The sequence below is a fragment of the Kogia breviceps genome, chromosome 5 (assembly GCF_026419965.1).
Source record: "Kogia breviceps isolate mKogBre1 chromosome 5, mKogBre1 haplotype 1, whole genome shotgun sequence".
NCBI lineage: Eukaryota > Metazoa > Chordata > Mammalia > Artiodactyla > Physeteridae > Kogia > Kogia breviceps.
In genome coordinates this window covers 63,151,927-63,179,256 of record NC_081314.1, presented here as the reverse complement: position 1 = coordinate 63,179,256, position 27,330 = coordinate 63,151,927, and the positions used below count along the sequence as shown (strand labels likewise).

Below are 27,330 nucleotides of genomic sequence, written 5' to 3'. Positions count from 1 at the left end.
GCACTGTCTCTACTCAAGGGCTACTTTTGCTTTTTAGTGTCCAATCGGTTGTGGATTGATGCTTTTATAAACACGATAGAGATGAATTACTCAGATAAATAAAATGAAAACAAAAAGTCATGCAGAATGTAAGCCTAAGTTTTTTACTATTAGGTTAAACAAATATAAAATGACTTTATGAAATTGCTATACAAAATTTCTAAACGCGTACTTTCAATTTCTATACCTATCTCATCGCAGTATGGTAGCGGACAGTTCACAGGTCTGCACAGCACACTTTGTGTAACACAGGGTAGCCCCTGCCTACCTCTCCCTGTCACACTGGCCTGCTTCCCCTTCTTGGAACGTGCCACCCTCCTTGCCCTGGCTGGCTTGTCCCCTCCATCCAGAAGTTTCCCCAACCTCTCTGTGCCTAATTAACTAGAAGCACCCATCGGATTGCAAGTCACATGTCTGTCTATCCTGATGTCCTAGACTTGGTCAGAGCCCCTACTCTGGGCTCTCATTGTACCACACACCTCTCCTCATCACGCTTATCACCATTTAGAAAAACACGACTCCCTCACTAAGCCATAAACTCCATGAATGGAGTGCTGTCATCAGCCTTGTTCACTGAGGATCCCAAATGCCCAGCACAGTGACTGAGACATAGTAGATGTTCAATAAATACTTGTTCAATTTATAGATAATTAAAATATAACTTGAGTTCGTCTCATTCAAATCCCCATTTTACAAATGAGAAAAATGAGCTACAGAGAGTTTAAGCAATTTGCCCAAAATTTCCAAAGACATATATATATATTTAAAACTATTTCAGATCCGTCAGGTTCCACACCACTGCTTTTTTATGACACATTCTAAAATGGGACATTACATAGACATTATGAAAGCTGTTTTGGATGATAGCATTTCTATGTGTTGAAGCCTAGCTTTCAATTCTATGTCATTTCCAAAACTATCTGGAAAATTTGCACAAACAAAATTTTATTTTATAATCCATGTATTCATTCCACAGATATTTACTGAATACCTACTATGTGCCAGGCACTACTCTAAGTGCTGTAGAAGTAGCAACAAATGAGAAAGCCCAGGCTCTGCTGAGTCTCAGTTTAGAAAAATACCCATAATTGTTGATAAGTCCTATGAAGAGAATATGCACAAGACAAAGGGATAGAAAGTGATGGAGGTACTATTTTTGATTAATGTAATCAGGGGGCCACTCTAAGGAGGTGACACTTGAGTTGAGACCTGAACATGAAATGAAGCCACAAGGGTCTGGTGGCAGGCAAAGGGGACAGCAACTGCAAAGCCTTGGGTTGGGAACAAGTCTAGTTTTGTTCCAGGACCCGGAAGTGTGACCAGGGCACACGGTGAAAGAGCAGGAGAGGTTGTCAAGATGGGAAAGATAAATGGTGGCCAATTGTGATTAGCCTTTTCAAAAGACCACTTGGATTGTTAAGGAGAATACGGAGGGCGTTGTGAGGGCAGCATGACAGGTGGAAGAGGACGTCAGCCAGGATTCTAGTTCAGCAGTCCAGGTGAAAGATGACAGCAGGGTGGCAGCAGCGGTGGTGGTGAGAAGTAGACTCAAGATTTATTTTGAAGGTAGAGTTGAAAAAACTTGCTGACAGATTGGATGTTGGAGGTGAGAGAAAGAGGGGACTCAGGATAATTCCAAGATTTTAGACCTGAGAGACAGAATGAATACTAGTGCCCGAAATAGGGATGTTGGAAGACTTAGGAGGAGCATGTGGAGGGTGGGGATTGGTTTGAAATCAAGAGTAAAGGTGTGTGTGGGGGGGTAAATGACACATAGTATAGACCACAGAGAGAAAATACTTTTCAGTAGAATCCATCAGAAACCTCATCATGCTTACATTTTCTTTAATAACTTTATCTGTGCTTATATTTTATGCTATAATATTTTAATTATTATGTAAGAGAGGAGTAGCCAGAGTTAGATAGAATAATAAAATCAAGTAATTGAAATGTTAACACTTTTACAGAATATTCTTATAGATTTTTCATTTGTTTCTGTCTGACCTAAAATCAAGATAATTTTCCTAAATTTAGAGATAGTGAGGATAGTGAGTTAATATTTCTCCTTGAAAATATGTAGCACCATGTTCAAGATTATTTATTATAGCAATGATTATAATGGTGAAAATTAGATAATAGTTACTAATAAGATACTAGATAACTAAATTAAGGTATACACTTGCAACTGAATATTATGCAGATATAATAAAAATGAAGAAATTCTCTATGTACTGATATAGAAGAACCTTTAAGATGTATTAAATGGTAAAGCAAGGTACAAAATAATTGGCATAGTATGTTACCTCTTGTCATTAAAAGGGTGGGAAAATAAAAATATGTATAGTATCTGTGTTTGCTTGTATAGGCATAGAGAAACTCTGGGAGGATACATAAGAAACTAATCACAGTGTTACTTATGGATGGGGTGCTGGGGATGGATGAATTAGGGAGACGGGGGATAGGAGTGTGAGGAAGATTTTCTATTAGATATCTTCTTTAATTTTTTTATTTTTGAGCCATGTAACACCTGTTCAAAAAGTTAAAGAAAGAAACATAACACTAGGCAGAGTTCAAAGAATGACCACCACTATTATTGAAAACACACTGCTGCCTGCGAAACCTTTTTTAAGCAAGTCACTTCCTCTGGCCTCTGAGCATCCCCCCACCCACCCCCCAGGAAAGGGGAAGATGAATGTCTAATGAGAACTCTTCCCTCTACTGCACTTTCCAATCTTACCTTCTCAGATTCTGCGCAGAGTCTTCCAGCTTGATTTAAGAAAGAGCCAGAATGGCTGGCTTCTAAGATGAAAGTGATAAGTCATCTTATTATATTTGCTTGATTGCTTTCTTCTTACTCTGCCAAGTTCAGGGCTTTACAGCCCTTTTTCTTTCATTCATTTATTCAATAAATATTGATTGAGCACCTCCTATGTGCATTATACTACACTATATCCTGAAATACAAAGATTAATCTAATTTTTTTATTGACCCTCTTAATATATTTAAAGTATAAGGCAGCAGGAAATAAGATCCTCTTTGCAGGTGGGGGTATTTCCATGGTCCTAAGAGATTGAATCACTGTCCTGAAATCACAAGTACTTAATAAGAACGGGATATGCATTTGCCACCTGGGTCTAGGAGGCAAAATCCACTTGCTTCCATTTTTTTTCTAAGTGATAATAAGGATTAAATTTCACTTTGGGGGAAGGTAAGACAGCTTGTCTCTTTTCTTACAGTGAGTGCCTGTCTACTGTGGTAAGAGGACAAAGTACATTGTTTCAGCTTTTGCACTTAGGTTTGGAAACATTAATTCACTCATTCATTTACTCATTTTTTCATCCCAAAGACATTGATCCCATCCCAGGGGCTAGGCATAACGGTAGATGCTGAGGGCGGTATGAAGATGACTCAGATTTTTGTTTGTTTTGTTTTGTTGTTTTTGTTTTTGTTATTTTTTTTCACACCCACACACTGTACTTTATTTTTACAAGAGATAAATAAACTGACACCAATCATTGTAAATGGATGACCACAACAAAAGCAACAATGATTGCAATTACCAAACATGAAACACACTCATACTATATCATAATATTGACATTCAGTCCAGTAATCCTCCACTGTAACAGCTCCTTTACTTTGCAGTGAAAATTGATTTGTATATTTTTTGCCTCTGAGTCCTTGTGGGATTTTTTTTTAATTCAAACGGAAAGTCACAAAAATTATAATCATCCTCATCAGTTCACTCAGTCCCATGTAATTATTTTTTTTTCATCTTGATCTTTTGTTAGCACTTTTATGAATTCATCAGTTTTCCATCAGAGTTCTGAAAAGGCTTATTCATTCAGTTCAGCAGTATAGTCAGTTACCAGAAACCTGTACTTGTCAGTCTTTTCCATGAATTCCTTGAAGATGAAACCCTTTTATAGGAACATTTTTGCAAAAGCATCAGAGTATACCCAGAACTGTCCGTAAATGACAAAAGACTTTAAAATGACCACGGTTAAAGATTTGATGGAAGTTCATAATAATGCAGTTGACAAGGAAATTTAGTTATTTCTGAGATATACATTTTAAAGTAATAACTAGAATTATGACTTATAACGTTTATACCAGAACATATAAGATTTTTAGAAATTTCATGTAATGTCTGAAACATTTATATTAACCTATTTCCATACAAATAACCCAAAGAAAGTTTAGTATTAGTTGTTTTGTTTGTTTGTTTGTTTATACTGCAGGTTCTTATTAGTCATCAATTTTATACACATCAGTGTATACATGAAGATGACTCAGAGTTAGGCCCTGTCTCAGGAAGGTAACATCTAGTTGGGGAGTAACAACATGGTCATAATTACCTATAATACACATAATACATGGCAGAAATGATCAGTACCTTAGGAGAGGTTCAGAGAAAGTGTTCTGAAGAGACAGGTATCAGCTGAGCTGCCAAGGCAACAAGGAATACTTCATTGCAGAGTCCCAGACCGAGGTCGCTCTGCTAGAGTCTGGGTCAGACCTACCCCAGATAAAATTGAAGCCTGTGAAAACCTCCTAGTATGAGAGAAGCTTCTGTACCCAATGCTCCCAATGTGGTGGCCAAAGGATATCTGTCAATTATATACCTTAGTTTCTATGTCTTTGACATACTTTGATGGCTCTGATGATAGTTTTGATATTCACTGTGTACTTGAACAGGATGTCACCTGATTAGAAATAAATATAGCCCCACCTTGTCCTGCACGTAAACAAGGTCAATAACCCCATTAGTCCAGTCACATAGATGAAAAACAGCTAAAACTTTATTTAAAATAACAGCCAACACTTTTAAAATACTTACTGTGCTTGCCTACTTTATAAGCATTGCTTCTTTTAATCCTTACACCAAACTTACAAGTTAAACACTATTATTACTGTGCCCATTGTACAGATAGGGAAACGGTGGCTTAAAGATGTTGTTATCTATAGTCCCACAGTTACTAAGTGGTAGAACTAGGAGTGGAATCCAGATCTGTCTGATTCCAAACCCATGACCTTAACCACTATGCTACTGGTTTTCAAACTTTAGCTCGCACCAGAACCACCTGGAGGGCTTGTTAAAACACAGCTTGATGGCTCCACCCCTAGAGTTTCTGATTCAGTGGGTTGTGAGTAGGGTCCAAGAATTTACATTTCTAACAGGTTCCCGGGAGATGCCGATGCTGCTGTTGCAGGTGCTGCACTTGAGAACCACTGTAATCTGCTACTCTCCTACCAATGGTAGTTTTCCCAATGCTCTGTGGAGGAACATGAATCCAGTCTCACTGGATAAATATTTATGCCAATTTTCCCTTTATTGGAATAATCAAGAATTCACCTGAAGTCTTTGAACAGACTAATTCACAGAGAATTTAAAGTAAGTAACCAATATATTAAAGTTCCTAATCAAATTTTCCTGTGAAATGAATATGGAATTATTTTTCATAAAGGGCAAGGTTGATCTTCCTACATGAATGAAGATTTTTAAATTAGTTGAATGGCATTCTGATCACCAGCTTAAAATAGTTTTAGTCAATATTTTGTCCTTCAAACAGAGATATGATATGAGAAGTCAAAGTAGGAAAACTCTCAAATCCTAAAGGCAGCACTGAACAAGCAAGAGGAGATATTATCTGGGCACATCTAAATAAAAGAAAAGGTATTTGTCTTATAGCCCACTGTTGTCTCTTCTTACAGCACCTTGTGCTTCTCCTTGATGGAATTTATCACACTTGAAAATATTTGTATACTAGCTCTCATTGCTTCTAAATTGCAAGGATCACATCTGTCTTGTTTACCACTGTCTCCTCAGCCTGGTACAGTGCCTGGCAACATTTGTTGACTGGCTGACTTACTGCTCTCTAATCCATAATCTTACAGGCAACAAATCATAGTCACAGCATTTACAAACTTGCCTAGCCAGCTCCAGAGAGAACTTTTTACAGAATATACAGTAAATAGGTGTATATTGCAAGGAGTAGAGGAGAAAGAATTATGTGAATGCTCCATAAATCAGAAGCAACATGCTTTTGTTGCCCATTGCAAAACCTTTTCCTGAAGCACTTCTCTGAGATGGCTTCTTCCTGTTAAACGATTTCTGGCCTAGAATATAAAGAAAACACACGTTGATTGAGGAAAGTTACAGTTTAATGAGGCAAAAAATAAAAACCTCCTATGAATCCAGTCCAGCTGTGTGGGTATTTCCTGCCAAAAGATGTAGGAGTTGGAGTAGTAGGGGATGTGGCTGAATGTGAATGGATGTTAGAGGCCCAGATGGTTACAAGCTATATCAGGAAGAACCAGTGACTGTGTTCACTGCCATATGCTCCAGATGACACAGTCGCTGTTCCTACCCTTGTGTACCAAGGGTGAGAATGCTGACTGAGTCATCCCTCTCAGAGTCTTGGATCACATATGTCTCTCTTCACTCCCATTGTGCTTGTGATGATACTTCATGGGATTCGAAGTACTGGAAGAATAGTCATAAAGATTGAGGGCATAGACAGGAAAAACTTTAGACGGACTCTAAGCAAGTAATTGAGCAGAACACATTTGTAATTTAGTTCAAATATGAGTTGCCAGCATCAGAGAGTTGAGTACCACCAGTGCAGACTGAGATCATAAGTAAAAGTCTCCAATCTGCTAGTTCCTTAAGCTCATATCCAATTGACATGATGGCATTTGTTGGATTATGCTCTAGTGTGATGCTACTGGCCAATGTGGACAGACACAGTGAGAAACAACCTAATAGAATGCGTTCATTAGCATGCCTCCCTTAAAGATATTTTTTTAAGACATTACTTGTTATATTATCTAGTACCCTCTCGAATTCCCTAGGAGGGAAGAGATTTCTTTTTAGAAGAGCTGTATGTGTCCAGAGCAACTGGTTTGTTTCCTGTCTTAAAGAAACTAGAAATTATGCACCTGGTTAGGATTCAGTGTTCCTGGTTAGTAATAAGTGTCTTAGGAAAATGAAGCTCATGGTATTCATTTTTGTACCAGACTTACTTTTGACTCTATATTATGCAACACTGAGTCTATATACATATATTGTGTATTTTCTTTCTCAATTTTATTAGTTTTGAAAGCTAACATATTTGTTTATGTAGCAAGGTGCAAATAAGTTTATTCCAAAATACTTTCTGAGCGTCTACTAAGTGTGAAGAACTCTCTGAGGTGATGGAGATTTCATGGTGAACAAAACTGATGTGGTTTTGCTCACCATTAAATGTGAACAAAAATGTACTCATGGAACTTAACTTTGTGAAGACATGAAAAGTTGATTAAGGCATTTAGAAAATAGATACATAGCCTCGCAATGATCGTGGGCAAATTACTTAACCCTTTCAAGTCTGTCTCCTTTTTATTAAACTTGGGCAGAATAATACCTTCATTTTGAAAGATTTTTGTGAGGATTAAATTAGACCAAACATGTAATGTATACCTGTCCCATAACAGGTCCTCCATTAATGCCTTTCTCTTTTCCCATATAAAACCATGATATGTTTTTTCTAAACGCTTGTGACCTAAGCTTTGCTTTAGAAAAAATGGATGTTTCAGGTTCTCTGTTAAAGATAGGGGAATGGATGTTTAAACACAAATTTCGTTTTATTAAGGACCCAACCTAAGTCAAAAGGAAGTTGAAAAGGGAAAGGGGGAGCGTAAGTGAGTTTCCCTCTAAAAAGAAAAGGATTAAGAAAGAAGAGCCATCTGAAGGAGAGAGAACTGGTTCTGATTAGGAGTAGAGAGATGACAGACAACCATAACAGAGGTTCTTCCCAGAGCAGAAGCTTGACACTCCCTCTTTCCTATTTAGTATGTTTTGGCTCCAGAGAGTATATTTGGGAGCAGGGAACCTACAAGGGTAGTTCCTTATTCTTTTTTCTAATGGACATCTTGTCAGGTCTCTCTCTAGAGCTAAGAAAGACAAACAATTCTAACATTTAAATATTTTAAGGAAGTTACACTTCACTATTTTATGGAAGTTATTTGCTGTTTCTTTTTTTTTTTTTTTTTCATTTCAAAGGTAGTTGAGTGAAAGCCCTTGCTAAGCTTATCTTCCCATTCATCACAGAAATACGATGCACGTATGTCCTGACCATAAACTACTCACCCAGTAGCAGCCTATCTTATTTGCAGACAAACTACTCAAAAGGAAATAAACATTCTCCTAAATGCTGACCGTGTAATTTATACATGTAAGCAGCATAGAGCCTGAGTTCCATCAAGTGTTGACTCAAGGGTGCCTGTGAAGGATCCCTGTAATCACTCACCAAAATAGACCTCTCCCTTAACAAGGAGTAGTTCTGGCTGGGAAAGGTTTTCACGAGCTAAAAACTATATCCCTTTAGCTCATGCTTATCACGTACCTAGAGGGAGTCAGCTTGCTGTAGTAGTGGAAGTTCTTCAGCTTCAGAGATAAACAAACCCAGATGAAATCCCACCTTGCCACTTTAACCTTCAGCATTATTAAAGGAAGCATTAGGACCTACTTTTCTGGGCTGTGTTAAGAATTCTATTTGACCTTCAACGTAAAGAGTTTGACAGAGTGTCTTGTTACTTCCCTGAGCTTGCCTCTCCCTCTGTGCTGGTAACTGTGGTGTACACAAAAGACAATCCAGGATAGATGGATGTGAAGTCACAAGAATATAGAATGAGATGGTACTTGTTCAAGTCCTGGTATCTGTGGAATGTGCTTCCAAGCCCACGGCTGGGCTTAAGCTGGCCTGAAATACATGGTATGTTAAGAGAATTCAGTAGAACTTGAAGACTGGAAGAATTCTCAAATGTTTTCACTTCATAGGACCCCTTTTCTTCTCTACCATCTGTGGATGTCTCATGCAGTACACACAAATATACGCCAATTGTAGCATAGTGCTTGTATCACTTAAAAATGGTGATATCTTTTGCCCAAGAGATGAGACAAAAGGAAGAAAAAAAAAAAAAAAAAAAGGAAACTAATGTCTATCAAATGCCCACACTGTTGACTCCCTTTGCTGAGTTCTTTCACACAGCACTGTGAAGTGGGTATCATTATTCCCATTTTAATACATGAGAACAGAGAAGCTCAGAAAGGCAACTTTACCCAAAGTGACACCCTCATAAGTGAGAGTGCTGATATTTAAACCTAGGCTTTCTGCCTCTTGGTCCAGAGGGAGGTAGAAAGGAACTTTTACTAATGAATCCGTTCAATGACACTGATAAGCTGCTGTGCCATGTTGGCTTCAGGGCTTTTCCTGTCAAGGCATCCAGCGCAGTATGGAAGAAAGGGCACAGGCTTGGGGGTCAGATGTGCCTGTGTCCAAATCCTGGCACTCACCCTTCCACCAGCTATGTGGCCTGTTTAACAACAGGAAATTGTCCACATATGGCTACTTCTGCCCAAGGAGGAAATAAACTGCAAAGGAAATTCTGAAGTACCACTAAGTGGAACCTGGTGGTAGTAGAGGGGCACGGCTAAGACTGTGGCCCCAGTATTAGACCGACTTGACTTCTAATCACAGCTCTAATGAGAGACAATAAAACATAGTAGTTAAAAATACAGACCCGGAGGTCAGACTCTTGGCTGCTGTCCCAGCTCTGACACTGACTAGCTCTTTCTGCTTACCTCTATTTGTCTCAGTTTCTTCATCTGTACAATGGGTATAATAAAAGTATACACCTAAAGAGTTGTTGTGACCTAGGTACTGTTGAAATATATGTAAAGTATTCAGCACAGTGCCTGGTACATTTTAGATGCTTAAAAAGTGATTACTATTATTACTACTACTACTATTACTAGGTACCTGTCTTTGGGCAAGTTATTCTTTCTGAGCTACAAGTACCTCTTATCTAAAATGAGGGTATAAGCATATCCACTTCAAAGAAGTGTTTGTGAGAATTCAACTGGAAACTATAACACGCTTAATACCATTTTGATAGTTATTTTAATTAGCTAGATGCTCTGATGTTCATCTCTTCTTTGGACCATGCCACACTTCAAATAAGTTTATAGTTCTGAAGAGTTTCCCAAGAAGTAGAAATTGCTGTGTTCATTGTTAAACATCAAGTAAAGAGCTGTTTTATTTTTGGAGGCACCAAAGTGAAGAGCACATCTAATGCACACAGCCATCTTCTTCAGAGGTGATTCTATAACACTCTTCCTGTGTCTCCTTCATTCTCATATTGTTCAGGAAATTGTTTAACTCAGAAAGTCAGAAAATGCTTTCCACCCTCCTCAAGGCTGAACACGTAATCACTATATTTCCACATAAAAACATCACTGCAATTTTCAGCTTTTTCCAATAATCTTCAAAACTTAGGGGACTTTTCTGCATATCTCTCAGCACTAAGTTAATTTGTGTTGGTTTCAATATCACTGAACAAGAATGTACTAGTCCTTCCTTAAGGCAGCTTTGATTAAAGTTATAGTTTCTTCTCTTTAATTTTATATAACCTCTATGCCAGTTGGGTCTCCCTGAATCTTAGGATCAAAATAAGATTGACTCAAAGCACTCCTGCACTATGAAATTCAGTGCCTCTCCATCCCAGCAACACTTCACAGGATTTCTGCAAATTTGGGGGACACTAAGTGTTCTGGCTCTGAGCTCCTGCTCCTGCTTTATCAGAGAGATTTTTAAAAATTCATTCAACCTACTCTATGTCAGGCACTGTTCTGGGCTCTTCATATGTGGTACAAAGTGAAACATACAAGTCACTTCTCTGTTTTCTCTCCTTCTTCCATACCTTGTCAGTATGAATGTGGAACATGTGGAACATCTATTCCTCAATTACAAGCAAAAAAGTTGCATCTTACAGAAGGTATCTGGGTCTCCAGCAGATATCACTGGAAGTTTGGGGATGTAACTTGAAGGGGAAGGAGGTAGAAGATAGGACTAAATTGCCACCAAATTTTTTTTTAGTTATGCAGTTTTTTTAGACAATCTTCTTTCTCTCCTTTCTCCCTATTTCAAATTCCTACTATGTTTTAATCCAAAGTAAATGTGATTTCCACCACCTCCACAAAGGGATTTGCAGAAAATATGAAAAGAGCCCATGGATGAGCCATAAACTCATAATAGCCTTTGCCTTGGCTACTACAGCGAGATCAACGGGTTTTTAATTATCACGGGTAAGGATGCCATTAAATTCTTAGCCAGAAGCCAAAATTTCCAGTTTCTGCTTAGTGGTGGAGGGGTATGTGAAGAAGGTAGTGTCGTACTTCTGTAACCCAGGTTTAGGAGAAGCCTCAAGAAGTCTTAGGCAGATAGGACTATATATCATCTGTCCGTCTACCCATGCCTTCATTCATTCATTCACTCAACGAGCCTTCATTTAGCATCCATCTACCCACAAGACACTGCGCTTGTGGCAACACAAAGCAGAATATGAGAATCAGTGTCCAGTCTCAGGGAGATCAAAGTCTAGACTTCAACGAAAGAAAAAATCATCATTGAATGGGATCTGGAAGAATACATGAAATTCAACAAGTAGAGATGAAGAGATGGGAATTCCAAGTGAAGAAAACAGTCTCTGCAGAGATGCAGAAACTTGCATCCATACAGCCTTCACAGGCGTGGGGAGTGGTGCAGAAGAGCTGGTAAGAAGGGAGCTGCAGGAGAGGAAGTGATGGAAGAGGATCCTGCAGACCTAAGGAGGGACACAGTCACAAAGAGCCCTTCTCTCAAGAACATTCATGATTCCAGGCAACTCTTACAATTTGGACTGTCCTCTGTTGAAATTTGATGCCCTGTAGGAAGATTGACATTCTGAACCATGTTTGCACTTGAGACATCAACCTTCTGAAATCCAGGCTAATCAAATGAGAGATCCAGTCTGTGTATTTTTGTCAGCTCTTGCTCTTGCCTCTGCAGTCACAAATATTATATAGAGAGAAACCACATTCATAAAAGATCCCAGCATATGAAGTACCTAATTTCATTGTTCATTTTGGAGAAGGGGGAAAAGATAAAAATATTGACATGGTATGATATGATTTTTAAATAAAACTATAAACCTTCACAGAATTTAAACTAAAACAAATAAATGAGTAAAATTTTACAATACTAGTTAAAAGAGACCTAAATAGACAATAAGTTCCATAATAGAGTAATCCAAGTTAAATTCTTTCAAAAACTATCACTTCTTTGTTTACTGTGACATAGTTTGTATTATTGTTCTCATAACTGAAACCACTATGATATTAAAATATCCAAAGTCAAGAAACACATTTCTATTTCCAATTAAATCTTCTCTAAGAAAATAAGCGTTTGTTTTTTTTTAAATGTGGGTAAAAATGCAACCAACTTCATTCTCACTTTTCAGAGAAAATGTCAGTTTAACTTTAAGCCTACTGAAAAAAATTTTTTTAAGTTGTTGGAAAGGTCAAGCAGAAAAAAGTATTTCTGGAATTTCTAAATTTTGATGACTTTAATACACAAGTTCTACAACAAAGTATGTTATATTTTTACTGAAATTTAAAATCTCTTAAAAGACATTTGTAACAAATGTTTATTATAGATGGAAATAAGACTAGAAAATGAAACTAACATTTTTATTCAGTTGCATAAATTAGCCATGATATAGATATAGACATGGATATAGATATATTAATAGATAACATATATAATATATGTATTTAGGTATGACAGAACATATATGACATACATGTATGTGTCACAACTAAAAGCAACTGTGATCTGTGATGGACTAAGGGAAAAAAACAGGAAGTAAACCTTTAAAAAACTGATCTTCTATTACTTCGATGTTGACATTTGAGGAAAAGCGTGTTTAAGTATAAGAAATTAAAAAGGAGCCTTTGTGTTTTTGAGTCTAGCGAAATATTACAATGTTTCAATTAACCAGAACACTCAGAGCTATTTGAGTGTTGTTATTAATTGAAATTTTTCATCGCATCAAGATTGACCAAAAGGAGGAAAAAAACTTTTTTAGTGGCAGATCTTTCTAAAATGTATTAATGCTTCTTTCTGTATTACTGAGTACAATAACACTATACCTAATTCTTTCTTTGAAGAATGGAGACATTACTGTCCTCAGGGCTATTACTCAGTGCATCTTTCCTTACTGAGTGGTACCCAGATGTAATTGTCAGAGATGGGCTGAATATATACTGACTCTGGGGCATAACTTGGAATCTTTAGTATCCTTCAAATGAAGTTGTTTGTAAATTAATTTTTTCTTCTAAACATGACATTTTCTGGAAAAATTAATTGAGGATACTGGTTAATTAGGTTTTTGTTTTACTATAACTGAACAGATTATAAGTGGCTAAAAGGAAATAGTGTGATATTGTTAATCTGTGGCAGAGGGAAGAGTAATGGTAAATTTTCAGACAAATTTTGATAGATTTAAACCATTTTGAGCTTTCTTCAATTTAGTGTTTAGAGGAATAGCTTAAGTGGAGAATCTAAGACCTTTTATACTTTCTGGGAACCTTTTAAAGGCTTAATAAACTCTGGCATATGTTGATGTGGGAAAAACTAGGATCTTAAAGAAATTAATTTTTTTCTATACATATAACATCTATCTAGAATTAGAATCAATTTCAATCTGTATAATGAAATATCACTATCATGTAGTTGCTTTTATCTTTGAAACTAATAGATCATAATGTATTATTTAGTAGCTTGAAATAAGTTCAAGCCAAATCTCTTTTAAATGTTAATTTAATCTATTTTGATATATATCTGACATTCAGGAGGAAGAAAATGTAAGGGATAGCAGAGAATCCATCTTTAGGAGATTGAGAAAAACTTCGTAGGCAATTTTAAATTAATATTATCAAATCACTCTTTTGTCTGTAGTGACTTGGGACATAGATTAAAGATATATTTCCAGTATAGGTGATACAGGCAATCTGCCTAAAGTAGGGTGTAGAAATGACTCAACACCTCCATGAACTGAATGGTCCACCAAACTGTTCTAGTCCTTCAGAATTTAGAAACAAGATATGAATGTGGTATCAATTTATAATTCATCAGACAAACCAGTGAACTCATTAGTCGAAATATATACTTTTAGAACTGCTAGAAATGTTTTAACACTCTTAAGGTCTTCTATTGCTGAATCCTTTCTTAGACTTTGAAAGTTGAAGGTCATCTTTTTTATTGTGATTATATAACTTTGGTTGAATAGATTTCCTAATATGGCCCTACCATATTAGGGCCCTACCATTGTCAACCCTAGAGCACATAACACAGTCTGTGAATTCATCAGCAATCTAAAGGTACCTTGGAGTTTTGCAACTGCTACCTGAATGGGCCAGATCCAAATTTGCCTTGTTTTTCTATTGTTAGGGGAAGTCCATTAGCTTTTACATTTCATTATAGTGTAGCCTTATCAAATTACTCTTTCAAAATAATAAATAGTTCTTTCAGATACTGTAGACGCCCAAATACATATGGAAAATAATTTACTCAGCTAATGGGATTTTTAAAATTATTAGTGTGTATTGAGTTCTCACTTTTACATGTTGTCGCTAAAATCTCAATTCAAGTTTGGAAACCAACACACAGCTCCTATTGGCACTGGTGGGATATCACCATAGTGTCCAATTTGGGCCACCTGGGTTCAAAATGTATAGTTTTCAATATCCACAAAATCCTTTTGATCAGATTAGGAATCGCAAAAGGAATTAACTGAGAAGGCTTAAAATAGACCTGTAACTGGATTGTCTTTGGATGTTTCTAAACAATTTATGAAGTACAAAAGTAAGATTACTTTGTAATCATGGGTAGTTTTTTCATTATTGTATTAGTTTACTAGGGTGTCCGTAACAAAGTGCCACAAGCTGGGGGGCTTAAACAACAGAAATTTATTTGCTCACAGTTCTGGAGACTAGAATTCTGAGATCAAGGTGTCAGAAGGATTGGCTTCTTCTGAAGCCTCTCTCCTTAGCTTATAGATGGCTGTCTTCTCCTCGTGCCTTCACATAGTCTTCCTTCTATGTCCTAATTTCCTCTTCTTATAAGAAATCATATTGAATTAGGGCCCACCCTAATACTTCATTTTAACTTAATTATCACCTTAATAAAGACCCTATCTCCAAATACAGTCATATTCTGAGCTACTGAGTGTTAGGCCTTCAATATATGAATTTTGAGGGGACACAATTCAGACCATAACAGTTACTAATCTCAACTCATTAGAAACTGGTTTCTCATTATCCCTAGTGGCTAGATTCAGCATCCTGGCCTTGCTTTGGAGCCTTGATTTCTCTGCCGTATAAGTCCTTTTTTTTTTTTTTTAACATCTTTATTGGAGTATAATTGCTTTGCAATGGTGTGTTGGTTTCTGCTTTATAACAAAGTGAATCAGCTATACATATACATATATCCCCATATCTCCTCCCTCTTGCGTCTCCCTCCCAACCTCCCTATCCCACCCCTCTAGGTGGTCACAAAGCACCAAGCTGATCTCCCTGTGCTATGCGGCTGCTTCCCACTAGCTACCTATTTTACATTTGGTAGTGTATATAAGTCCATGCCACTCTCTCACTTCCTCCCAGCTTACCCTTCCCCCTTGCTGTGTCCTCAAGTCCATTCTCTACATCTGCATCTTTATTCCTGTCTTGCCCCTAGGTTCTTCAGAACCTTTTTTTTTTTTAGATTCCATATATATGTGTTAGCATACGGTATTTGTTTTTCTCTTTCTGACTTACTTCACTCTGTATGACAGACTCTAGGTCCATCCACCTCACTACAAATAACTCAATTTCGTTTCTTTTTATGGCTGAGTAATATTCCTTTGTATATATGTGCCACATCTTCTTTATCCATTCATCTGCCTATGGACACTTAGGTTGCTTCCATGTCCTGGCTATTGTAAATAGTGCTGCAATGAACACTGTGGTACATGACTCTTTTTGAATTATGGTTTTCTCAGGGTATATGCCCAGTAGTGGGATTGCTAGGTCGTATGGTTTTGATTTAGGTCATCCCAAACCTGGTCTCCTATCCATTACTGTGACTATTCTCTGCCTCTGTTGCTGTTATTGAAATCTCTTTACTACTTTCATACCTATTGCTCCTCTTACATTCCGTATGGCTTCTAAACTCAAGTTCATTGCGGTGGTTTCTGTAATAACCAAAAACTAGAAACAACCCAAATGTCCGTCAACGGTTTAATGGATAAATTGTGGTATATTCAGATGATGAAATACTATACAGTGGATAGAATGTACTAACTATTGCTACTTACTCGATGGATGAATCTCACAAACATAATATTCTATCTTTTGCTACTTACTTCATAAGGACACTTAGCCCACAGAGTCCATGAATTCAGCAGTAACCATTCAGAGTCAATTAATATTTATTGAGTACCTACCATGTGCCAGGCATTGTGGAAGTGCTTTCATCCATACTTAATTCTCATAAATTTATGAAGTAGAAATATCTTATTTCTATCCTATTTTCAGCGGTAAAATGAAGCCTTAGAATAATTTATAAAAGAGCTGGGATTTGAAACTCCGGTCTTCTGACTCCAGTCCTGGTATTTGTGCCAGCATGCCATACCATGCAATCCTTCTTTCCCTTCCACTGACCATGGAGCCTACACCAGCTCCATTAGCTGTTAATTGCATGGCCACACAGTGACTGGGGCTCATCACTCCGGTGTCTCTCCATGCTTTCCCTAGCTCCTCTCCCCAGAGTGAGAAAGACTGTGCATCCTTTTAAGGAACCAGAAGGCATGAGGGAGGATCCAACTCACACACTGCCGATCACCCCCCAGAGGACTGTCAAGATAAGCAGAGATGCCAGAGTCTGATCCAGAATTTTAGAATAGAAATGCCCAAAGCCTCAGCTTCTCTCTTAGAACTGTTTCAGGGAAGTCAGGCAGGTGGAGTACCTTAGCTGAGACCTTTTTGGCTAGTAGCTTGTGAATTTAGCCTAGTTTCTGTAATTTAGTTTTCCTAAGTTATATCAACAAAAGTGGAGCGTTTGGTGACTGAAGAACAAGCTGGCAAAAAACTTGCACCTGCCAGAAAATGAGGAAAGATACAAAGAAGGCTACTGAGTAGTCAGACTCCAAGTCCACAACTCTTATTCATAAATTAGTAATAGAGTTTGCCTGAAACATTCATAAAGGGGAATTCAAGTTCACTAGTTACTAGTCCTCCTCTAGAAAGAAAATGGACACGGTGTATGTATTTTTGAATTTGCTATCTCAAATTCAAAAATTTGGTAACAATATATTTACCACATGGTCTTTACATCTATTTCTTAAAAGAGGTGGGATTCAATTTTTTTGCTCTAAGATAACAATAATCAATATTGAAAGGCCTCCAATTTGGTAGGGGGATGGAATTCTTTCTTCTGACTTGCTTTTTTACTTGGTAAATAGATTTTACTTACTAGGGGCAGGTCTTTGGGGGATGAATCTAATCACCCATAAGAAGAAGAGTTTCACAGGTAATCAAATCAATTCAAGGGAACTGTTTCATTGTCTTAACCACATATTTATCTACAGGGATTCTTATTTGTTATATTTTCTTTGCAAAACTTTCCAATCAAAAATATGTGGAAAAGACGGGAGTGATAAAGAAATGATTTTTTGTACATGGGTCCTCCCAAGTTTCCACACCACTATCCTTCCACATTTTACTACCTTGTATACTATACCACCTTGGCTAATTTCAAGCACTTAGAAACGAGACCTCAATACCTCTTCTAACCCCTCGCAGAAAGAGGCCCTGTCTCACCTCTCCCTATGCCCCAAACACCACTGATTCATCAGAATTTCAGCCACTATTTATGCTGGTGATGAATGATTCTCATAACACCTTACTTTCTCTTAAGTGTTGGATATGTATCCATTTGTGCAAGTAAGATACAAGTAGTCTGGAGTATTTGTATTGGGGAGGATTTTTTTTTTAAGAAAAAAATAACAAAGTAACCTTTAGGACTTTGTGTTTTCAGTCTTTTCCCTTTTGCTTAAAATAACCCCCCTCCCCCAAATGCCTGTTTTGCAAATCATCTGAGATATTTAACAAGGAATTGAAAATAACAAAAGTAACCCTCTAATTACCATTGCATTTTTTTGGTTACATATTTCACACAATCATCAAAGGCCTCTAAAACATAAATATATTTATATAAATATAAATAACAAAATTGGGATTTATCATACCAGAAAGGAAAACATATCATACCAGAAATTAAGCATTACTTCTTAATTATTGAATATGTATTATTTATGTCATCCTCAGCATAAGCCAAACAAGATCAAAAGAAAACAATTTTTTTAAACCAGACCATTTTAGGTAGCAAAAGTTGCTTCCATAATAGAGAAACTCAATATTAAGGCAAAATAGGTTCCAAGTAATTTAAAGCCACATTAATCAGAGAAAGCCTGATAGTAAAACTTCACTAATTGAGAACTGGTTATAGATGAGTGAACAGTGAGTGATGTGACTTTTACGGTTTGTCAGGAAAGCTTGCTAAGCAAACAGAGTAAATATGCCTGGTGACAAGGTGGGAGTGAGATGGAGAATGTTTAACCTTCTCCAGAGAACAAACAAATGGTAAATTGTGGACAAATGGATCTTGTTAATTAAAAAGAAGTCTTATCTGTCCTTCAGAGCCAATTTTAAGCATCTTTACTTGGTAACATTTTATTAATTTTAATGAAATTTTATTTAGATTTTATTTTGAAACTGTTTCATTTCTTTAAATGTCTAAGACTTTTTATGTAATTCAAAATCACATTCTGTCAGAGTTGGCCATATTACGTGATTTCAGTACCTTCACATGAAAAAGGCATTTAATAGTTACTTGTATTTACTGAGTGAACTTGAGTGTCTATCACTATACCAAATAATGCGAAGTAGTTCAAAAGAATCAAGCACAATCTTTGCTCGCACAAGGTAGTTTCATTGATTAGACAGTCACAGAACATTTTACAAAATAAAGGATTATAACAAGGTCCCTGGGAGGAGCTTAATCTCCATGCACAACTCAGGAATTTTGGTTACAGGCAATCCCGTTCCTCAAGTGACCCACTGTGAAATTAGAAAAAATGACAAGGAGTGCTTTGGGACCAGTTGGTGACTCTGGTCATTGAGGGATGATTTTTTTTAAATAAAAGTAGAGATAGAAGTGGACTCAACTTCCTCAAAAGTGCTCCTGGATGGTCAAGAACACACCCTGAGACAGGAGAGACTAAAGTGCTTAGGCCTATTTTCTGAGGGAGAGACCACATTTTAAGAGTCACATCAGTTTTACACACCAGTGTTTTCTGCTTCAGGCCTCAATGTTCCAGGTTTTCTGACGGTGTTTTAAGAACTACAAGATGAAAGCTACTGATTGGGCACCCATTATGATTGGTGAGTACTGTTAGGGGAGACTCCCTGAATGCGAACAAAAATAGTAAGAGCAGCATTGGTGGTAAGGGGGCCTGTTAGGACAGGAACAGCTGCTGTGGAGGTGCTGAGGAGGTGATGGAAGCAGCTGCTGCCGAAATGGCCTACCCAGAGGTGAAAGAGAGAGCAGCCCCAGGGACACCACACTGACTATGGAGAAGACACAAACCCAGGGTCACCTTATGCACCAGCACAGTGGACACAGTTCAGAGGGCCCAAGATACTCTTAAGGACCCATAAAATTGTTTTAATTATATCTTTCTTAAAATCAGAACCCCCTAAATGACTATGAAAATAATGAATGTGTTATAATAAATTCAGTCTGGATTATATTTTTCTTGATACAGCTTAGTCATAAAATATAGTCTTCTACATTTTTTTTTTATAGAGGAAGGGGCCCATGAAGGCAAAAGTTTGAGGGCCTATAAAAGTCATAAAGACCCCCTACACCAATCATTCAGGCCAAGGACAGTGAGTGTGCATGCGGGGGGCGTGGAATCCCAGCGACTTTCATGTGTGGAGGTTTAGAATTAAAGAGATTGTTATCTACGACTCTCCCGTCACCACATACACATACACCACACACAACAGAAAGTGCCAAATAGCACATAACACAAACCGAGGGCATAGGAGTTGTATAGTAGAATGTAATTAGAATCAGTCCTCATTCACCTCGGAAGACTTCATTGCAAAGGTGATGGTTTGGAGAGTCATCTGGGAAAAACAATGCTGGAGGGGGAAAAAAAAGTAAGAGAGAAAGATATGGAGAATCAACAAATCAACTAGATGTCTTCCTTTTAAATGCCATGTGTCATTATTTTAACTTGAGGCATCAATTTCCTTACTGCAACTTGACTACCCTTATTAAGGAATCAGTAATCATATTATTTCCAGCTATAAACAGATCACTGAACTCATGGTGAATTCATATGATTTTTCAATTCCTCATATGAATTGCTAGTTAAGAAAAGAGAGCATTCCATCCATGCTTCCCAGTTGTTTACATCTAGATTTGTGCTTCCTTCAGGATGTTTAGAACCAAGGATTGACCAGTATGCTCAGATTTAGTTCTATTTGTACCACTTTTAAAATTTACAAAACATTCTGTTGGGGGCGGGGATGAGTTAAATATTACCGTGATAGAACCAGCATGGTTTGAACCCTACTGTACGTTGGAAGAAATCTACTGGAACACACAACTAGGAGAAGACATAATATGGTAGGCAAAGATCGCCACCATTCATGGAACATTGATCTGACGTTTTCCCATGTTGAAAGAGAAGTTTGAAGAGAGCATGACACTTATCATGACATTTACCTTCCCCAGTAAAAGAAGGTTATCCTGGCTCTGCACATGAGAGACGAGAATAGCCATCAAAAATTAGCCTTTTTGTGGCCAGTTTCCCTCAGGTGCATGTTAAGTCCAGGGTCTGGAATTTATGAGATATATAATTTTCAGCATATGCAATACTGAATATCATTTCATTTCAAACAGTATTGCTAAAATGATCTAAATGGCACGTATTTGCTTACATGTATGTATGTATGAAGAAATATATTCAATACATTCACATTTGTAAACTTGATTGTAGTTTGTCCATCCTTAGAACGGTCATCCTAAAAAAAACTGTTTAATCTCCAATATTGTAAATATAAAATTTGGGGAGAAAATGCATGAAAATGTTAGGGTTGCTATTTTAACTTTCTTGTTTCTGTTTTTTCTCAATTTTGGGGAATAGATAGCATAGATTAATTTTACAATCAGAACAAAAGGAAGACTGTTATTTAAATTCATATATTAGCTAATTTAGGGTTAGCAGAGATGTCTAGTATTGTAGTCTTTTACTCGTCCCCTAATTTAATATATCTCCGTTTCTTCTGTAATATCTTTGATAAAGAGCCTCTGTATTACTGTCGATAGATTAAGAATAATAAAAATAATTTGTAAGTTACAAACTCCATAGTAGCAGTAATAGAATCTGCAACTAGAAAACTGCTTACAAATGGACTGTGTTACTCTAAAATTACTTATTTTATTTCATGTGTCCAAAATAGATCTCAAGAAAACTCTAGTAAAGATGGCATTTCATGGCATTGAGTTTGTATTTAATAATAATCGGAGAGATGCTAAAGCTTATAAGCCTATTAAGATCTACAGAACAGAAAAAAATTGTGTGTATGTGAAATGTTAGGTTCATTTTCTAAGAAGATAGGAAAAACGAAAACATTTTGTTAGACATGTGCTCATGGGTGAAGTTACAGATGGCTGATTCTTATTGACCATTACAGACTAAAGAAAATATTTCTCCAAAATACCTGCTTAGATCCATACTGTGCAATTATACTGAGAAGTGGTTGCTGCCCCAGACTTGGGTGATACCATTGGAAACCCTGCATTTAGGGCAGTTGATGAGGGCAGAGTGGAAGAGCCCTCCCACCCCTAACAAAGCTGGATGGAGAGAGAACAGTGTGGTAGAGAGGGAAGCACACAGGCTGGGAGGTGAGTCTGGTTCCCGTCCAGGCTTAGCTTTGAGGCCTTGGCCAAATCACACCATCTCTGAGCCTCAAAGCCCAAAAATGTCTAGCAAAGACAGTAATGCCTACGCCACAGGGCTCTCGTGAGATCAAACAAGTAAAAACGTGCAAAACACCCAGCAGGGTGCTCAGCACACAGTAATTTCTCTAAATAGGTTAGATCCCTTTCCTGTGAGACAGGCCTAGAGCCCACACCTTCTCATCTGAGGATACCTCATAGCTTCACAGCCTGGTATCCAGCCTGAGAATATCCTGTGACTTCCAATATTTTCTACTCTGTTTCTTATATTCTATATTTTAAAAAGAAGAAGAAGAAGAAGTGGGCCAGAATTGAGTTTTCTTAATAAATGTTAGTGTCACTTGCTACACTCTGTGTTTCGTTCATTTATGCCTGGTGTTATAATAGAAATTAATTAAAAAGATTATTCTCAAGAATTATTATTTGTTAGAAAAGCTACTATTTTATATATTTCATTTGTGAAGAAACAAAATGATAAAAGAAATTTTTTTTAATCAAAGAATTTTCTACAGCAAATCACAAAAAAGAGATATTTCCCTTTATGCTGATACTGTTTTCTAAACAGTCAAAAATATCTCAAGAGATTCAATAAGGAAGTGAGAAAAGGTGATTTTGAAGTATTATATGAAAAGAAATAGGCTGAAATAATTGCTAGAGGGTGTCATAATGTGATAATCAACTTGTAAAGTTTCACTATTCTGTTGTGGCTAGAATGACGTATTTAGAAGCATACCGGTTTAATGTAATCTAAATCCATTTATATGCTTGAGTGTGTAGTCAGTGTATATTTCCTTTTTGCTGTCTTCATGATGTTTCAAATAATAGATTAATATTGACCTTATGGTGTAGTTCTATTTAGAAAATTGAGCTTGAACTATGGATAATTATGTGTATATATTTCTTACAATGTTTTAAGACACTGAATCAAAAAAAAAAAAAAAACCTGCACAGTTGTATTACTATCAGCCCTGCAGAGCTGCTGATAAGCCAAGTTGTATAGTTTCATGAGTTGCCAACTCAATTATCAGACAGGTTCTGAATTCTAGAAGCATTATCCCATAAGATAAATGGACAAGTCAGAAATGGCACAGCTTGATTTTAAGGTACCAGGTGGAGGTGGCAATACAATCTGGGGGAAATCTTGGTTTGATATATGAGTGCATTCACGTGATTGGGCAGTGGTTTTAGACACCATGGAGATGTCACGTGGCCGACCTTCCTGCTCTGTTCTAGGCCTGTACCACACTTGTGAAACAGTGAGGCTCATGGGTAATAACTCAAAAGCCAAAAGGCTGTAAAGCAAAAAAGTTGCTAGCAGGCACTAACCTGGGTGTCATGACTCTTTTCAGGTAGTAGGTGTAACCTTGAAGAAAAAGTGGCACTGTCTTCAAAAAAGTGACCTGACCCTGGCTTTGGTGGGTTTTTCTGCAAGAAATACAAAGCACCGCATGTGTTTATTATACATCCTTTCTAGCTGACCACTGCTTTGTTCTAGAGTTCAGCATGAAAGGACTAATTTTTGTTTTCTTTTGTTTTTGTTTTAGTGAAATGGCATGTCCGTTGCTAATTCTAGCTATTATAGTTGCACATGTGAAAAATACCTATATGTAGTTTATAGATTGGTAGCATTTCAAATAAATGGTATACTGAAATATTGACCTGAAATTTTTTGAGATGCTTATCAATTGATATTTTTTCTTAGCCCAAGAAAAGAGTCTGAATCATTATTTTTAAAATTTTACCTTGTAACATTAGATATGTTTTTTTAAATATATTAGGAATTTAAATATAAGCATGCCACTTTGTTTATTGCTATATTATTAAACCTCTTGGAGCATGGAAAGATTTCTTCACAAATGATTTTGCTCTTTTGAAAAAAATAAGCTGCAAAAATATTTGTTAAACTATATATAGTCTGTCAATGAGGGTAGCTTATAAAAGTATACTGAGCTTACAGTATGTAATGTTTTATCCAAATAATTTTTATATTTTGAAAAAATGTCAAATAGTTTAAGAGTGCCATAAATCTTTTCCCAGAATTCAGAACTGTATGTATCTCTATTTTAGGAAGATGACATTGCTTCATTAAAGGAAAAACCTGGATAATTATGCACCCCAATTTGTATGCAGTAAATCACTGTTGCCCTTTATTCTTCCAGAATTTAGTTAATCTAAGGCTTGTGCCCATATAAACTTTTCAGAACACATAAGAAAATTACCACTGTTATATCTGATGAATAAAATCTCTAATAGTTGATTTTCTATCATAGAAATAACACATTATCATTCAGTAATGCTAGTTCTTAAGTTACAAACCAAAGAAACAAACTTTCAGCATTGTAAAGAGATTCACACATTTTTAAATGTAGTAACTATACAGAAAGTTTTTCTTTGTTCCCATAAATAAAAGCTGCCACTCATTACATCTTAGAAAGGCAATGCCTGAAAAAATGGACAATGTTCTGCTTCTTAGAGTCAACCTACCTTTTAAATACTTAAAGCCCTGTGCAAACCAGAGATAATAATGTAATTCTATCCTCTTTAGTTGCATAGAGACTATCAAGATTTATTAACCTCTGGAGTTAATAGTGACCATAGCTCTTAATTCCCTTTCAGACAACGGACCCTCATATGTCCATTTTTGTTTCTTTGCCTATATCTCTGTGTGCTACAGTTGTATTTTAAGTAGATTTACAACACAGATATTCACGTGTGCACTTAATATAAGGTTGTTTTCTCCAGAGAAGCTTTGCCCAGAGACCAAAGAAAATGGAAGGTTTTGTTTTTGAAGTGTTTAAAGATTATTTAATTTTTACATAGTATGAGATGTTGCTCATTGGGTTGGGAAGGTGATATTTTGATTTTTTTTTCCCTTATGCCCTATCTACTCTCAAAAACTTAATAATCTAGTAAACTAAAACCCCAGAAAACCAGCATACCCCTTTACAGTCCATAGTTATGCTTGTATGAGGCCAAAAAATTGTAGATATCAATATATCATTGCCTCTATTTTTAATCATCCTTTATTTACACCTGGATTTATGAGATTCTCCAATTAAAAGGCATTTCTAAAATTCTATTAAATATTTTTGATCTCAAGAACATTGAGACTTGCAAATTTTTTTCATACTACCTCCCCAAAATAAACAAGCTGGGTGAATTCTTGTGATGTTAGGCTGCCGAAGAATTTTTAGAGGTTTTATGACATGTTTACTTTTTATGCCCGATCCACTCAAAAATGAGAGACTCCAGAGATCACCGAGCAAAAGTCCTCTGTGGGCGTGAGACCCTGATCCTAACCCCTAATCCAGACTCCTCACTGCCATTCAGAACACTTAGGGATTATAGAGGAATAATTTTTAAATGAGCATAACAGGCAATCTATAGTGTTTTTAAATCAATACTATAAAAATTGTCATGTCATGTAAATTGCCTTAAAATATATTATACATATAAAATACTATGTTAAAATTAAATGTAATATGTCAGCTGTAAAGGTGAAAAAGTAGCTAACTAAAAAGTTCACAAATAATCTTTTTTCAGATTTTGTGTGTTTTCTCCTCAGCCAAAAGCCTCAAGATTCACTTGCAGCAGCCTACCTCTTCATTTATGTTGGATTGCTCTTTAAACATTAGAATATCTTGTGATAAATCATAAGTTAAAGATTTCTCCTGACACAAGTCATTGTTGATTTCACTGTTATAGGGAAAAGGCTCTAGGGCGGCAGATAAGGCTGTTGCCATGGTGATGAAGGAGATACCGAGGGAGGAGTCTGCTGAAGAAAAGCCCCTCCTTACTATGACATCACAGGTGGGCAGACCCTTAGGGTTCCTGTAGGAAGCTGACATATGTTAATATATCAGATATTGTGATTCTTAACTAGAAAAAAAAAAAAAAACATTAACTCGATCCAATTTTTTTAAAAACACAGTTTCAATGAAACAATTATACAATATAAAATGAAAAAAAAGGAAAATTCCATCATTTAGTTACTTATTCGTGGATATTAATTTTCATTACTAAACTTTAGTTAAAAAAAGAAAAAGAAAATACATGTGCAAGTAAAACATGTCGCTTCTTTATAAAGGAGTCTTGTTAACAACTTTGGGAAAGAAATAACAATTAAGCTAACGGTACATTTGAACAACAACCAAAAAAAAAAAATCAAATGCCTATGAATAAATACAACTTATATTGCATACATATGTCAGTTTACCAGTAGAATATCTAAAATTTCTTAAATGTTAAATATATTTATGTTGTGACTATGCATACTACGTATGTCTATACATATTTATGTGGATAACTAATTTACAGGAATGAGCCAGAAGTCCCTGAGTCTCCATGCAGAAAATGACATTTGTGGCCCCTCTTCTACTTAGTGACCTTGACAACAAAAATGTCATCTCTATTAAAAGCACATGAGGGGCATTTTCAGTATTTATTGTAATAAATATAGAAAAAGATTTGCATTTGTATGCAAAGACACACTGAGAATGAATCCTGTATGTCCTCAGGGACTTTTGAAACACCCTGTAAAATCCACATACATATGTATGTATAATATACTCATCACCACTCTGTGGAACTATCAGTTTTAAATTCTTAAATGCAAAATTACTTACTTGAATTTATCTTATAATTTAGATTAGATTGTTATCTTAAACATTTCTTTTTTTTTTCCATAATGGAAATAGTAAATACAGTGATTCAGTTCCAATTATATGAACATGTCTAGATTTAGAAAAATGTCCATTTAAATTCCTCATGAAAGGCATTTATATCAAAAGCTAAATTATGGCAACTTATTTTTAGAATATCATCAGATCACATCCCCAGCTGCTGCCAACATGTGTGGTTTCATTTCATTCTAAACACTATGCTGTAAGTAATGAAAATTATAATAACATATAACATCAAAATTGAATAATAAAAAAGTTATAAAGATTCCCAGGACTTTGGGATAATCTTATGTTGTGAGGTTTTTGTTTTTGTTTTTGTAATAGTTGGAAAGAAATTTGCTTAATATTTACTAAGGCCTCCATTCTTTACTTAGTTTACATAGTAAAACATATACAGTTTTACATTGATCTCCTGCCTTTGTAGAATCCATATCCAAAATATACGGTCCACAGTTCCTCAGGCGAATGTTAGGGGAGGTGAGAACCACTTGGAGTTCTCGGCTAATGGTAGAGCCATATTCATCAGTAGGTAAGACCTATCCAAATTTGCAATTGGCATAGTTGTGCTGCAGCATATCATTTCAGGACATCACGATTTAGGACAGGCTCTAGTGCCCAAAATTCTTTTTCTTCAAAACCATGCATTGCTATGTGCTTTCCAGTAATCCTTTTCAAAT

At 36.4% G+C, this 27,330-nt stretch overlaps 1 protein-coding gene across 21 annotated transcripts in view; it reads left to right on the top strand.

Annotated features, from left to right (window-relative positions):
- The window catches only part of PEX5L (peroxisomal biogenesis factor 5 like), a 538,178-nt gene that overhangs the window by 389,391 nt on the left and 121,457 nt on the right, over positions 1 to 27,330 (top strand). For 11 of the 21 annotated variants that reach the window (XM_067034079.1, XM_067034078.1, XM_067034069.1 and 8 more), the window contains one exon: positions 25,677 to 25,781. The exons of 4 other annotated variants lie outside the window; for them this stretch is intronic. Coding sequence is in view for 13 of the 17 variants with exons in the window: in XM_067034069.1 (XP_066890170.1) it covers positions 25,677 to 25,781 (105 nt within the window). In the remaining 4 variants the exon portion in view is untranslated. Of the gene's footprint in view, positions 1 to 19,302; positions 19,382 to 23,320; positions 23,387 to 25,676; positions 25,782 to 27,330 lie in introns of those variants that run through there. 6 more of the 21 variants (XM_067034081.1, XM_067034075.1, XM_067034063.1 and 3 more) reach the window with 4 other exon arrangements.